This window comes from Bombina bombina, chromosome 4 (genome assembly GCF_027579735.1).
Source record: "Bombina bombina isolate aBomBom1 chromosome 4, aBomBom1.pri, whole genome shotgun sequence".
In the NCBI taxonomy this organism is placed as follows: Eukaryota; Metazoa; Chordata; class Amphibia; order Anura; family Bombinatoridae; genus Bombina; species Bombina bombina.
This window is the reverse complement of record NC_069502.1, coordinates 946,924,848-946,936,942: the sequence shown is the minus strand read 5'-3', so window position 1 is coordinate 946,936,942 and position 12,095 is coordinate 946,924,848. Positions and strand designations below refer to the sequence as shown.

At 41.2% G+C, this 12,095-nt stretch overlaps 1 protein-coding gene across 1 annotated transcript in view; it reads left to right on the top strand.

Annotated features, from left to right (window-relative positions):
• Nucleotides 1-1,210, top strand: part of MAL (mal, T cell differentiation protein) — a 68,917-nt gene extending 67,707 nt beyond the window's left edge. The window contains exon 4 of the mRNA XM_053711943.1: nt 822-1,210. Coding sequence (XP_053567918.1) covers nt 822-896 — 75 coding nt within the window. The 3' untranslated portion in view covers nt 897-1,210. The remainder of the gene's footprint in view (nt 1-821) is intronic.
• The last annotated feature ends 10,885 nt before the right edge of the window (nt 1,211-12,095 follow it).

The following is a 12,095-nucleotide window of genomic DNA, read 5'->3' as shown; positions in this document are numbered from 1 at the left end:
CACTTAGTTCGGTTCCTAGTATTTGTCCCTTTAAACGTACCTCTCCCCAAGGTGAGTCAAAAAACAAGTATGTCACAATAAGTGTTAGCACTAAACAGCAAACTAGTAACCCACAGAGTATAATACTAACTGCATTAGCATTAAAATAATTTTATAATATAGAAAACTTTATTCAAATATTGGGTCTATCACTATCTATTGGCTATTGGCTACTGAAAATGCTTTTTGCTTAACGGCCACATTTGTAGCTTAGTTTCTTGAGGGATCACAATGCTTTATCTTATTGTTTGTTGAAATTCCACCATCACAACCAAGTTTTCAAAAGAAAAAGCTCTAGAAAAGGACTTTTCATGTGATAAGCGCCTGTTTACAAAATAGAAACTGGGAGGTCTCCCAAAACTATTTATGTAACTACTTAGTTCACTATGCAAAGAAAATACCAATTTGCATGTGCCACATTCACCTGTTGCCATCACAACACATCCTCAAAACTCAATTACATGAGCACAATGTTATCTATATGGCACACATGAAATAGCACTGTCTGGCAGTAAAAAGTTGATAAAATGCATTGCGATAAAGGCGGCCTGCAGAGGCTAAGAAGCAGTCAGATATTTAGAGGTTTAAAGGTTATAAAATAAGTTAATATAACAGTGTTGGTTGTGCAAAGCTGGGGAATCGGTAGTCTTTTTAAACAATAAAAAAATGAAGTAGACTGTCCCTTTAAAACAGAGTAGGTTTAACACATTTCATAATTATACATCATTATAGCAATTTAAACAATATCTTAATTATGTGTTTTTCTTCTTTTACCACTTTAGGTGTTTGTCTATCTTGCCACATTGTCGTATGTAATTCACGCAGTTTTTTCTCTCCTGAGATGGAAAAAATCTTAATGTACAACTGACTTGATGGCAAAGTTAGAAAATGTGTTTCCACTGAACAATGAAATGCCCAATTAACTTGAGATAACTGCTTCAAAACAAATGTATTATAAATAGCAAGTTTATGTAATGTTACAATATTAACATGTTAATTATATTTGAGTATTTTGACAATTTTGAGTGTATTGTCTTATTTGGTGTATTGTACTATATTGGTTGTATGACACTAAAGTTTCTAGTTTATCCAGTTTGTTATATTATGTACCTGGTTTATTTTCTATTGCAAAGTTTAAAAAAACACAATAAAGTATACAAGATAAAAAAAACTACCTCTCCTGAAAATTACTGTATGGTCTACCTTTAATGCAAAACAATGTACAGAAAAATGAAAAATGTGCAGAGAAATTAGAGGCAGCCATGAAACCCCAAATTTTTCTTTTGTGATTCAGAAATTTGAAAAAAGTTTTCAATTTACTTCTATTTTCAAATTTACTTCGTTCTCATGGTATTCTTTGATGAAAAGATATCTAGACAGATATTTCTGGAGCAGTACATGGCAGGAAACACTGATGACACCTACTGTTTTTCAAATGTATAACATAGTTATAAAACTTCTGTCACATACCTGTACATGCTCTTACATCTTCCTACCTTCTTTTCAACAAGAGAAAAAATAAATTTGATAATAAAAGTAATATTTTTGGGGGGCAAGAGCCGAAGTTAGAATATCGCGTGCACGTTCACGTATTCCCCCATAGAAGTCAATGGAGAGCAAACCTGAAGAGCGCACACCTGATCGCTTATTCTCATGTGAGCTAACCCAACATGAAAATATGAATATTTCTCATTCCAATGTTATTCACTTAGCAGAATATGTTCTATTTATTCATAAATACATATTTCTACATATATATGATTTTTTTTGTACAATATATCTATACCTACATATATGCATGTTTATATATAGATATATACAGATATATATAGGAATATCTATGTTTAAATACATACAACATATTCTGCTATGTGCAGAACATTGGAATTTGAAATATGTACAGTAAATACACAGTATAACACTTTATTAAATATGAAAATTGCATACAAATGCTTTTAAGTGTTTTCATCTTCTTAACTTTATTTAATATGAACATTGCATTAAAATGCTTTTAAATATTTGTCTAGATGTGTGTTTACATCTGTATATACATCTGTAAATACACATATATATATATATATCCTATAATATAAAAGGCCAAGTGTGTTTTCCGAAGCTGTTATGCGCAGTAGAGACAGCACGAGGACAAACACACCTGGCCTTAGAGTCTACCTGATCTGCTGCCTGCAGCGTGACAACGATGGGCGTGACCGGGCGTGGCCGGGCGTGGGGGCGGGAGTAGCAGGGGGTGGGGCCGGGGCAGTCGTGCGTGAGAGAAAGAGAGGAAAGAGAGAGCAAAAGAGAGGGAAAAGAGCAAAAGAAAGGGGAGAGAGAGCAAAAGAGAGGGGAGAGAGAGCAACATAGAGGGGAAAGAGCAAAAGAGAGGGGAAAGAGCAAAAGAGAGGGAAGAGAGATAAAAAATAGAGGTAGGAAAGAGAGAGAGCAAAAGAGAGGGGAGAGAGAGAGAGAGCAAAAGAGAGGGGGAGAGAGAGAGAGAGAGCAAAAGAGAGAGGGAGACAGAAAAATAGAGGGGGGGAGAGAGAGAGCAAAAGAGAGGGGGAGAAAGAAAAAGAGAGGGGGAGAGAGAGCAAAAGAGAGGGGGGAGAGAGAGACCAAAAGAAAGGGGGGAGAGAGAGAGCAAAGAGAGGGGGAGAGAGAAAAATAGAGGGGGAAAGAGAGAGAGCAAAAAAGTGGGGGAGAAAGAAAAAGAGAGGGGGGAGAGAGAGCAAAAGAGATGGGGGGAGAGAGAGAGATCAAAAGAGAGGGGAGAGAGCGCAAAAGAAAGGGGGGAGAGAGAGCAAAAGAGAGGGGGAGAGAGAGAGGGGGAGGGAGGTGGAAGAGAGAGAGGGGAAGAGAGAGAGGGAGGGGAGAGAGAGAGAGAGGGGGGAGAGAGAAAGAGCAAAAGAGAAGGGGAGAGAGAGGGGGAGAGAGAGAGCAAAAGAGAGGGAAAGAGAGAGCAAAAGAGAGGGAGAGAGAGCAAAATAGAGGGGGGAGAGAGAGAGAGCAAAAGAGAGGGGGAGAAAGAAAAAGAGAGGGGGAGAGAGAGCAAAAGAGAGGGTGGAGAGAGAGCAAAAGAGAGGGGGAGAGAGAAAAATAGAGGGGGGAAATAGAGAGAGCAAGAGAGAGGGGAAGAAAGAAAAAGAGAGGGAGAGAGAGAGCAAAAGAGAAGAGGGAGAGAGAGAGCAAAAGAGATAGGGAGAGAGAAAAATAGAGGGAAGAAAGAGAGAGAGCAAAAAAGAGGGGGAGAAAGAAAAAGAGAGGGGGAGAGAGAGCAAAAGAAAGGGGGGAGAGAGCGCAAAAGAGAGAGGGGGAGAGAGCACAAAAGAAAGGAGGGAGAGAGAGCAAAAGAGAGGGGGAGAGAGAGAGGGGGCGGGGGGAGAGAGAGGGGGAAGAGAAAGAGAGGGGGAGAGAGCAAAAGAGAGGGAGGGAGAGAGAGAGAGAGAGTACAAAAGAGAGGGGGAAGAAAGGGGGGAGAGAGAGCAAAAGAGAGGGGGAGAGAGAGCAAAAGAGAGGGGGAGAGAGAGAGAGCAAAAGAGAGGGGGAGAGAGAGGGGGGGAAGAGATAGCAAAATAGAGGGGGAGAGAGAGCAAAAGAGAGGGGGAGAGAGTAAAAGAGAGGGGGGAGAGAGAGAACAAAAGAGAGGGGGAGAGAGAGAGCACAAAAGAGATGTGGAGAGAGCGCAAAAGAGAGGGGGGAGAGAGCGCCAAAGAGAGGGGGGAGAGAGCACCAAAGAGAGGGGGAGAGAGAGGGGGAAAGATAGAGCAAAGGAGAGGGGGAGAGAGAGGAAAAGAGAGGGGGGAGAGAGAGAAAGAAAAAGAGAAGGGGAGAGAGAGAGCAAAAGAGATAGGGGGAGAGAAAAATAGAGGGAAGAAAGAGAGAGAGCAAAAAAGAGGGGGAGAGAGAGCAAAAGAGAGGGGGAGAGAGAGCAAAAGAGAGGGGGAGAGAGCGCAAAAGAGAGAGGGGGAGAGAGCGCAAAAGAAAGGAGGGAGAGAGCAAAAGAGAAGGGGAGAGAGAGAGAGGGGGCGGGGGGAGAGAGAGGGGAAAGAGAAAGAGAGGGGGGAGAGAGAGAGGGGGGAGAGAGCAAAAGAGAGGGAGGGAGAGAGAGAGTACAAAAGAGAGGGGGAAGAAAGGGGGGAGAGAGAGAGCAAAAGAGAGGGGGAGAGAGAGAGAGCAAAAGAGAGGGGGAGAGAGAGGGGGGAAGAGATAGCAAAATAGAGGGGGAGAGAGAGCAAAAAAGAGGGGGAGAGAGTAAAAGAGAGGGGGAGAGAGAGAACAAAAGAGAGGGGGAGAGAGAGAGCACAAAAGAGATGGGGAGAGAGCGCAAAAGAAAGGGGGGAGAGAGCACAAAAGAGAGGGGGGAGAGAGTGCCAAAGAGAGGGGGAGAGAGAGGGGGAAAGAGAGAGCAAAGGAGAGGGGGAGAGAGAGGAAAAGAGAGGGGGGAGAGAGAGAGCAAAAGAGATGGGGAGAGAGAGAGCAAAAGAGAGGGAGAGAGAGCAAAAGAGAGGGGGAGCAAAAGAGAGGGGAGAGAGAGAGCAAAAGAGAGGGGGGAGAGAGAGCACAAAAGAGAGAGGGGAAAGAGAGCACAATAGAAAGGGGGAGAGAGAGCAAAAGAGAGGGGGGAGAGAGAGAGCAAAACAGAGGGGGGAGAGACAGAGCAAAAGAGAGGGGGGAGAGAGAGGGGGAAAGAGAGAGCAAAAGAGAGGGGAGAGAGAGCAAAAGAGAGGGGGGAGAGAGAGAGAGCAAAAGAGAGGGGGGAGAGAGAGAGCAAAAGAGAGGGGGGAGAGAGAGAGAGCAAAAGAGAGAGTGAGAGAGAGAGCAAAAGAGAGGGGGGAGGGGGAGCAAAAGAGAGGGGAGAGAGGGAAAAAGAGAGGGGGGAGAGAGAGAGCAAAAGAGAGGGGGGAGAGCGAGCACAATAGAGAGGGGGAGAGAGAGCACAAAAGAGAGGGGAGGGAGAGGAAGCAAAAGAGAGGGGAGAGAGAGAAAAAGAGAGAGGGCAGGAAGAGAGCAAAAGAGAGGAGGAGAGAGCAAAAGAGAGGGGGGAAAGAGAGCAAAAGAGAGGTGGAGTGAGGGAGAGCGCAAAAGAGAGGGGGAGAGCGCAAAAGAGAGGGGGAGAGAGAGCAAAAGAGAGGGGAGAGAAAAAGCAAAAGAGAGGGGGAGAAAAAAAGCAAAAGAGGGGGGGGGGAGAAAGAGCAAGGGGTGGGACCGCTGTACTGCACAAAATGCCCCTTGTGGATGGGCTTTAGGACTAATATTTATATATATAAACTCAATTAGAATATCGTGCAAACGTTCATTTATTTCACTAATGCAACTTAAAAGGTGAAACTTAAAAGGTGAAACTAATATATGAGATAGACTCATTACATGCAAAGCAAGATAGTTCAAGCCGTGATTTGTCATAATTGTGATGATTATGGCTTACAGCTCATGAAAACCCCATATCCACAATCTCAGAAAATTAGAATATTACATGCAATCAATAAAAGAAAGGATTGTACATACGAACAATATCGGACCTCTGAAAAGTATAAGCATGCATACTGTATGTACTCAGTACTTGGTTTGGGCCCCTTTTGCAGCAATTACTTCCTCAATGCAGGGTGGCATGGAAGCTATCAGCCTGTAGCACTGCTGAGGTGTTATGGAAGACCAGGATGCTTCAATAGCGGCTTTCAGCTCTTCTGCATTGTTCGGTCTCATGTCTCTCATCTTTCTCTTGGCAAAGCCCCATAGATTCTCTATGGGGTTCAGGTCAGGCGAGATTGCTGGCCAATCAAGCACAGTAATCCCACGGTCATTGAACCAGATTTTGGTGCTTTTGGCAGTGTGGGCAGTTGCCAAATCCTGCTGGAAAATGAAGTCAGCATCCCCATAGAGCTCGTCTGCGGAAGGTGCATGAAATGCATGAAGTGCTCCAAAATCTCCTGGTAGATGGCTGCATTGACCCTGGACTTAATGAAGCACAGTGGACCCACACCAGCAGATGACATGGCTCCCCAAATCAACAAAGACTGTGGAAACTTCACACTGGACTTCAAGCATCTTGCAGTGTGTGCCTCTCCATTCTTCCTCCATACTCTGGGTCCTTGGTTTCCAAATGAGATGCAAAATTTGCTCTCATCAGAAAAGAGGACTTTGGACCACTGAGCAACAGACCAGCTCTGTTTTTCTTTAGCCCAGGTAAGACGCTTCTGAAGTTGTTTGTTGTTCAGGAGTGGCTTGACAAGAGGAATACGACATTTGAAGCCCATGTCCAGGATCCGTCTGTGTGTGGTGGCTCTTGTGAAAGTCCCCAACACTTTTGAATGGCCTTTTCCTGACAATCCTCTCCAGGCTGCTTTCATCCCTGCTACTTGTGCACCTTTTTCTTCAACACTTTTCCCTTCCACATAACTTTCTATTAATGTGCTTTGATACAGCACTTTGGGAACATCCAACTTCTTCTGCACTTACCTTTTGAGGCTTTTCCTCCTTATGGAGGGTGTCAGTGATGGTTTTCTGCACAACTGTCAGGTCAGCAGTCTTTCCCATGATTGTGATTCCTACTGAACCAGACTGAGAGACCATTTAAAGGCTCAGGAACCCTTTGCAGGTGTTATGGCTTAATTAGCTGATTAGAGTGGGACACTTTGAGCCTAGAATATTGCAATTTTTCACAATATTCTAATTTTTTGAGATTGTGGATTTGGGGTTTTCATGAGCTGTAAGCCATAATCATAACAATTATGACAAATCACTGTTTTAACTATCTTGCTTTGCATATAATGAGTCTATCTCATATATTAGTTTCACCTTTTAAGTTGCATTAGTGAAATAGATGAACTTTTGCATGATATTCTAATTTTTCGAGTTTCACCTGTGTATATATATATATATATATATATATATATATATATTTAGTTTCGTTGCTAGGGTAATTCGGAAATTCAAATCAATTCGAATCTCTGAATTTGGCAAATTCGTCTGAACGAAACAAAACGCACATGTTTAACACAAACACACATATACTCATAAACACACATAATCACTCATAAACACATATATACTCATATAAATACATATGTACACACAAATATAGCCTGCATTTCTGTCAAATAATGCACCACTTCGCCCAGAAAATTGTTGCAATTACAAATGTTTCAACATTCTCATGTTCATTTCTTTTGTTTTGTTAGTGGAAAAAGCCAAATCTGACACATTCCCTGCAAAACTCCAAAAATGGACTGGACAAAATTATTGGCACCCTTAATTTAATATTTGGTAGCACACCCCTTGGAAAAAATAACTGAAATAAATTGCTTCCTGTAATGATCAATTAGTTTCTTACACCTCTCTACTGGAATTTTGGACTACTCTTCTTTCACCAACTGTTTCAGGTCTCTCAGATTAGAAGGGTTCCTTTTCCTAACTGCTGTTTTGAGATCTCTCCACAGGTGCTCTGTGGGATTGAGATCCGGGGTAGATTTAACAAGCAGCAGATGCTGTAATGCTGGAAACATAAGTTAAGAAGCAGCGGTCTTAAGACCGCTGCTCCTTAACTCGTCCGCCACCTCGATCGCAATGATTTACACCCCCTGCTAGCGAATCTGCATGGAATGGCACTGCACAAGCATTTCACTAGAAATGCTTGTGCAATATTAAATGCCAACAGTTTATGCTGTGGGCATTTAGCGATGTCGGGCGGACATGATGTCCGACATTTAATAAATTGGTCCCCTGGACTCATTGATGGCCAGTTCAGTACTCTCCAGTGCTTTGTCTTAAACCATTGCTGGGTGCTTTTTGATGTGTGCTTTGGGTCATTGTCCTGCTGTAAGACCCATGACCTCTGACCGAGAGCCACCTTTCTGACACTGGACCCTACATTGCACCACAGAATCAGGGCTGGATTTTTAAGGCAGAGTAGGCATGTGCCTACAGGTGCCCTCCATAGAGGGGCGCTTTCTCTGCCTTTTATAAATACTGGTCCTGACTGTTCCTGCAAAGTCTTGTGACTCGGAGACAGCTTACGTTTTACAGGTTCCTGCAGTGTCATTTTAATAGAGCATCAGGTCACTACAGTTAAGAGGCAGGTCTCCCAGGCCTGTGATTGGAGCGCTGCTGTTCCTGCCCTGTCATTAGCCAGCTTTCACAAGAATATGGGCAGACCCGCGGTGGCAATAATCGGATTAAGCTGCACGTGATTGGAAATTATCTTGCCCTAGAGTAACTTCTGCCAGTCCAGCAATCCGAGTGAGAAACGCTGGATATGGCGGAGAAGTGAGTGTCTCAAGGTATTTTGACAGGCTGGCAACATGCAGGGTGGCATGCTGCACTCCCGCATTTGACCTGCTCAAAGTAATGTTCAGTTATTCTTTCAGGGAGTCATAATAGTCAGAAGGCATTGAGAAAAAAAAGATCATTGAGGGCTGGGAAACAGTTTAAACCAATCAGTGAGCGAAGTCTATTAGGCAAACAGACTTTCTCCTTTGCTCCTGTCATTCATAACTGCTTGGTAGATTTTGTTTATTTTATCAGAGAGAGTCATATTTAACTGAAATGTAATAGCCATCTGATAAATGCTGTGGGGGATGTTTATCAGCCATAAACATTAAATTACAGAGTCAGAATCCTTTATCACTTAGTTATAGCAGAGCAAACTATAGCGGCAAGAAAGCTGTATAAAAATTGGGAAATTACATTTTTATTTCTATTATTTCTTCGTTGGATAAGGAAACTCCAACATAAATATAAACATATAAATGATTCTATGTAAGTTGATCTTCATAGCATAAAAAAATAGAGAACAATTGAGGAGAGACACATATTTCTTAGCAAATCTTAATACTAGCTATCAACAGAATTAAGTGTACCCTAATGTGATTCAAATCAAATGTTTCAAATGTAGGACATTTTTATTCCTGTGAGACTCATATAGATACATTGCCAATGTAGAATATTGAAATGTATGACATAAAAGACCTTATCCTGTTTTTTTTATATCGTGTTTGTTGTTGTTGTTTTTTTTGAGAACCCTTTATAGTAAGATAATCTGCTTTGATATATTGGCTATATTAATTAAAGTTCATACAGAGAACTACTGTTAAAGGGACAGTCAAGTCCAAAATAAACTTTCATGATTCAAATAGGGCATGCAATTTTAAACAACTTTCCAATTTACTTTTATCACCAATTGTGCTTTGCTCTCTTTGTATTCTTAGTTGAAAACTAAACCTAGGTAGGCTCATATGCTAATTTCTTAGACCTTAATGGCCGCCTCTAATCTAAATGCATTTTGACAGTTTTTCACCACTAGAGGGCATTAGTTCATGTGTGTCATTAAGATATCATTGAGCTCACGCACGTGAAGTTACCTAGTAGTCAGCAAGTCTGTCAAAAGAACTGAAATAAGGGGGCAGTTTGCAGAAGCTTAAATACAAGGTAATCACAGAGGTAAAATGTGTATTATTATAACTATGTTGATTGTGCAAAACTGGGGACCCGGTAATAAAGGGATTATCTATCTTTTTAAATAACAAAAATTTGGGTGTTGACTGTCTCTTTAAGTTGTAGTCTCACACAGTGCTGTTACTTCGCTGCCAGCAGCCAGGTGCCCATTGATACAAGTATCCAATGGTACTGACAGGTTATAATGTCATTGGACTTCAAATTTAAACCTGCATGCAGATGGGATGTAAATCCCTAATGTCATTCAATTTGCCTTATACAGTAAGCCGAAGGTAAAATCCATGGGTATGTATAGTCAAAGGCTAAGGGTCTATCTTTATTATGTCTGGAGAACAGAATAAAAAATGATAATCAGGAACTCCAGATATCTTAGACTTTAGGTTGTATGGCTTATCGAGACTTAAAGGGATAGTAGAGTCACAATTGAATGCTAATGATTCAGAAGGAGCATGCAATTGTAAGGAACTTTCCAATTCACTACTTTTATCTAATATTATGTAGGTAGGCTTAGGAGCAGCAATGCACATCCAGGGGCTAGCTGCTGATTGGTGGCTGCACTTTTTGAAGTAAATTTGGAAAGATAAAGTTGTATGTTCTATCGAAATCCTAAATTAAAAACTGTGTGTTTCATGTCTCTTTAAAAAAGTCAGTCTTCATTGGTGAATTCTACAAAAGCAAACCAAGGTAATTATTCATGTTTTAACATGTTACGTTTTAGGTAGTGGTGTAGCATACAGTTTGATATGGCTAAAAGGTAGAAACGAGAAAGAAAGTAAGAAGTAATATCAAGAACAACCATGAAGATTTTTGTGTCGTGGGCTGAGATGTTGTACTTAAAGTACAATGAGTGTTTTTATTTGGAAAGAAGTGTGTGTGTTTTTTCCAGACACTAAGCTAATTATAATGAAACTCTTTTGAGGTGTGGGTGGATCCAATAAGGACTATTGCACATTGGCAGGATTGATTCCATAAAATCTGTTTGTAAAACTAATGTTTCACAAAAATATCTAGCTGCAACATCACCACTTGCTAATTGCAGAATTCATAAAGATTTGTACCCACCCTTTGTCACAGCCACAAGTTATTCTCCATTGTAGCCCATACAAAGGATATCTGCAAAAGAGTTCACTGTATTAAATATCCAAAGGAAAACTTAAAAAAAATAAATATAGAAAATAAAATTAAGATAAAGAAGAAAAAAATGTACTTGTCAACTTTTAAATAACTTGACAGAAATGAGAGAAAATACACTTCCATGGGGCAATATAGTCTTAAAGAATTCTGCTTGCTGGACTGAGGAGTAGGTGAAGAATCCTGTTTGTACCTCTAGAATGCTCTGGAACACCCACAGCCTTCTCCTCAAGACATCTTTCATTCTATCCAGTAAAAAATGCAAAAATTTTACACTTGCAAACATTTACATAAGCTGTTTTCCAAGCATGTTTCTACACTTATTGGTTTTCCAAATTTCCAGTGGTTCTAGTTTGATTTGTGAGATATTATGGCAGAGGCATAACTACAGGGTTCTCAGAGGTCTCAGTTGAGACTAGGGGGCTGAATTATCAAGCTCAAAATGGAGCTTGATGCCTCTGTTTCCGCGCGAGCCTTCAGACTCGCTGGAAACAGCAGTTATGAAGCAGAACTGCTTGTTTAATGATAAATGCCGACAGTATATGCTGTTGGCATTTATCAATGTGCAGCGGACATGATATGCTGTGTAAACAGAAAACAGAGGCACCTTATGGGACAGTATCATCCAACAGCAGAAGAACAAAGTTAACACAGCAGCCCAAAGCGGGGGTACTCACAAATGTAGCAGCATAAACGTATGCCTCACAGCGCAGGACGGGACCTTTAGTCGCCCGACAGACAAGCACACTGAAACCTGCACGTGGAGTCTGGGAACCAATCGGCAGCAGCTTACGGGACAACATCACAATGGGAGATGTCTGTGAAGTAACCAGTCACCAGCCTCGGCAGTAAGATAGACAGATCAACGGACCAACCATAAACATCAAGCATAGAGCAGGTGATAAAAACTTGGAAGTTTATTAAAATTATAAGTTTAAAATATATACAGCATAAAGCAACACGTTTCTCGACCTACAGGTCGTTTCATCAGGCTTATACTGAACAATGAAGACCTGCTACTTATCATAACAATGGACCTATCACAAGCCACCCTACACGCACACCCATCACTCCACCAATTAGGAGGATCTGATGCGAGCGTCACAAAGGCCAATGACTGGCATCCTAAAAATGATGGGTGTGCGGGCAGCACGAGCTGCAATTGGAGGAGTTACTAAACAGAAAATTATAATAGGCTCATAGCGGAACAAATGTACCAAGTATATACATCATAAGAACACCATCGCTAAAACGTAATAGAATCACAATAGGACATAATGTGCCCAAACAATATACAAATATTTGCGTGACATCAAAAATATGATCAGAACACTGCGGGACAAATAACCAGATAAATGTATACATATCATTTGCTGACGATATAGACCCAAATGAATATCAAAATATATATTCAACTAGATATAAGGATGCATATATCACAATAACAGTGAGTTTGAACTATCTATCTAAAAACATAA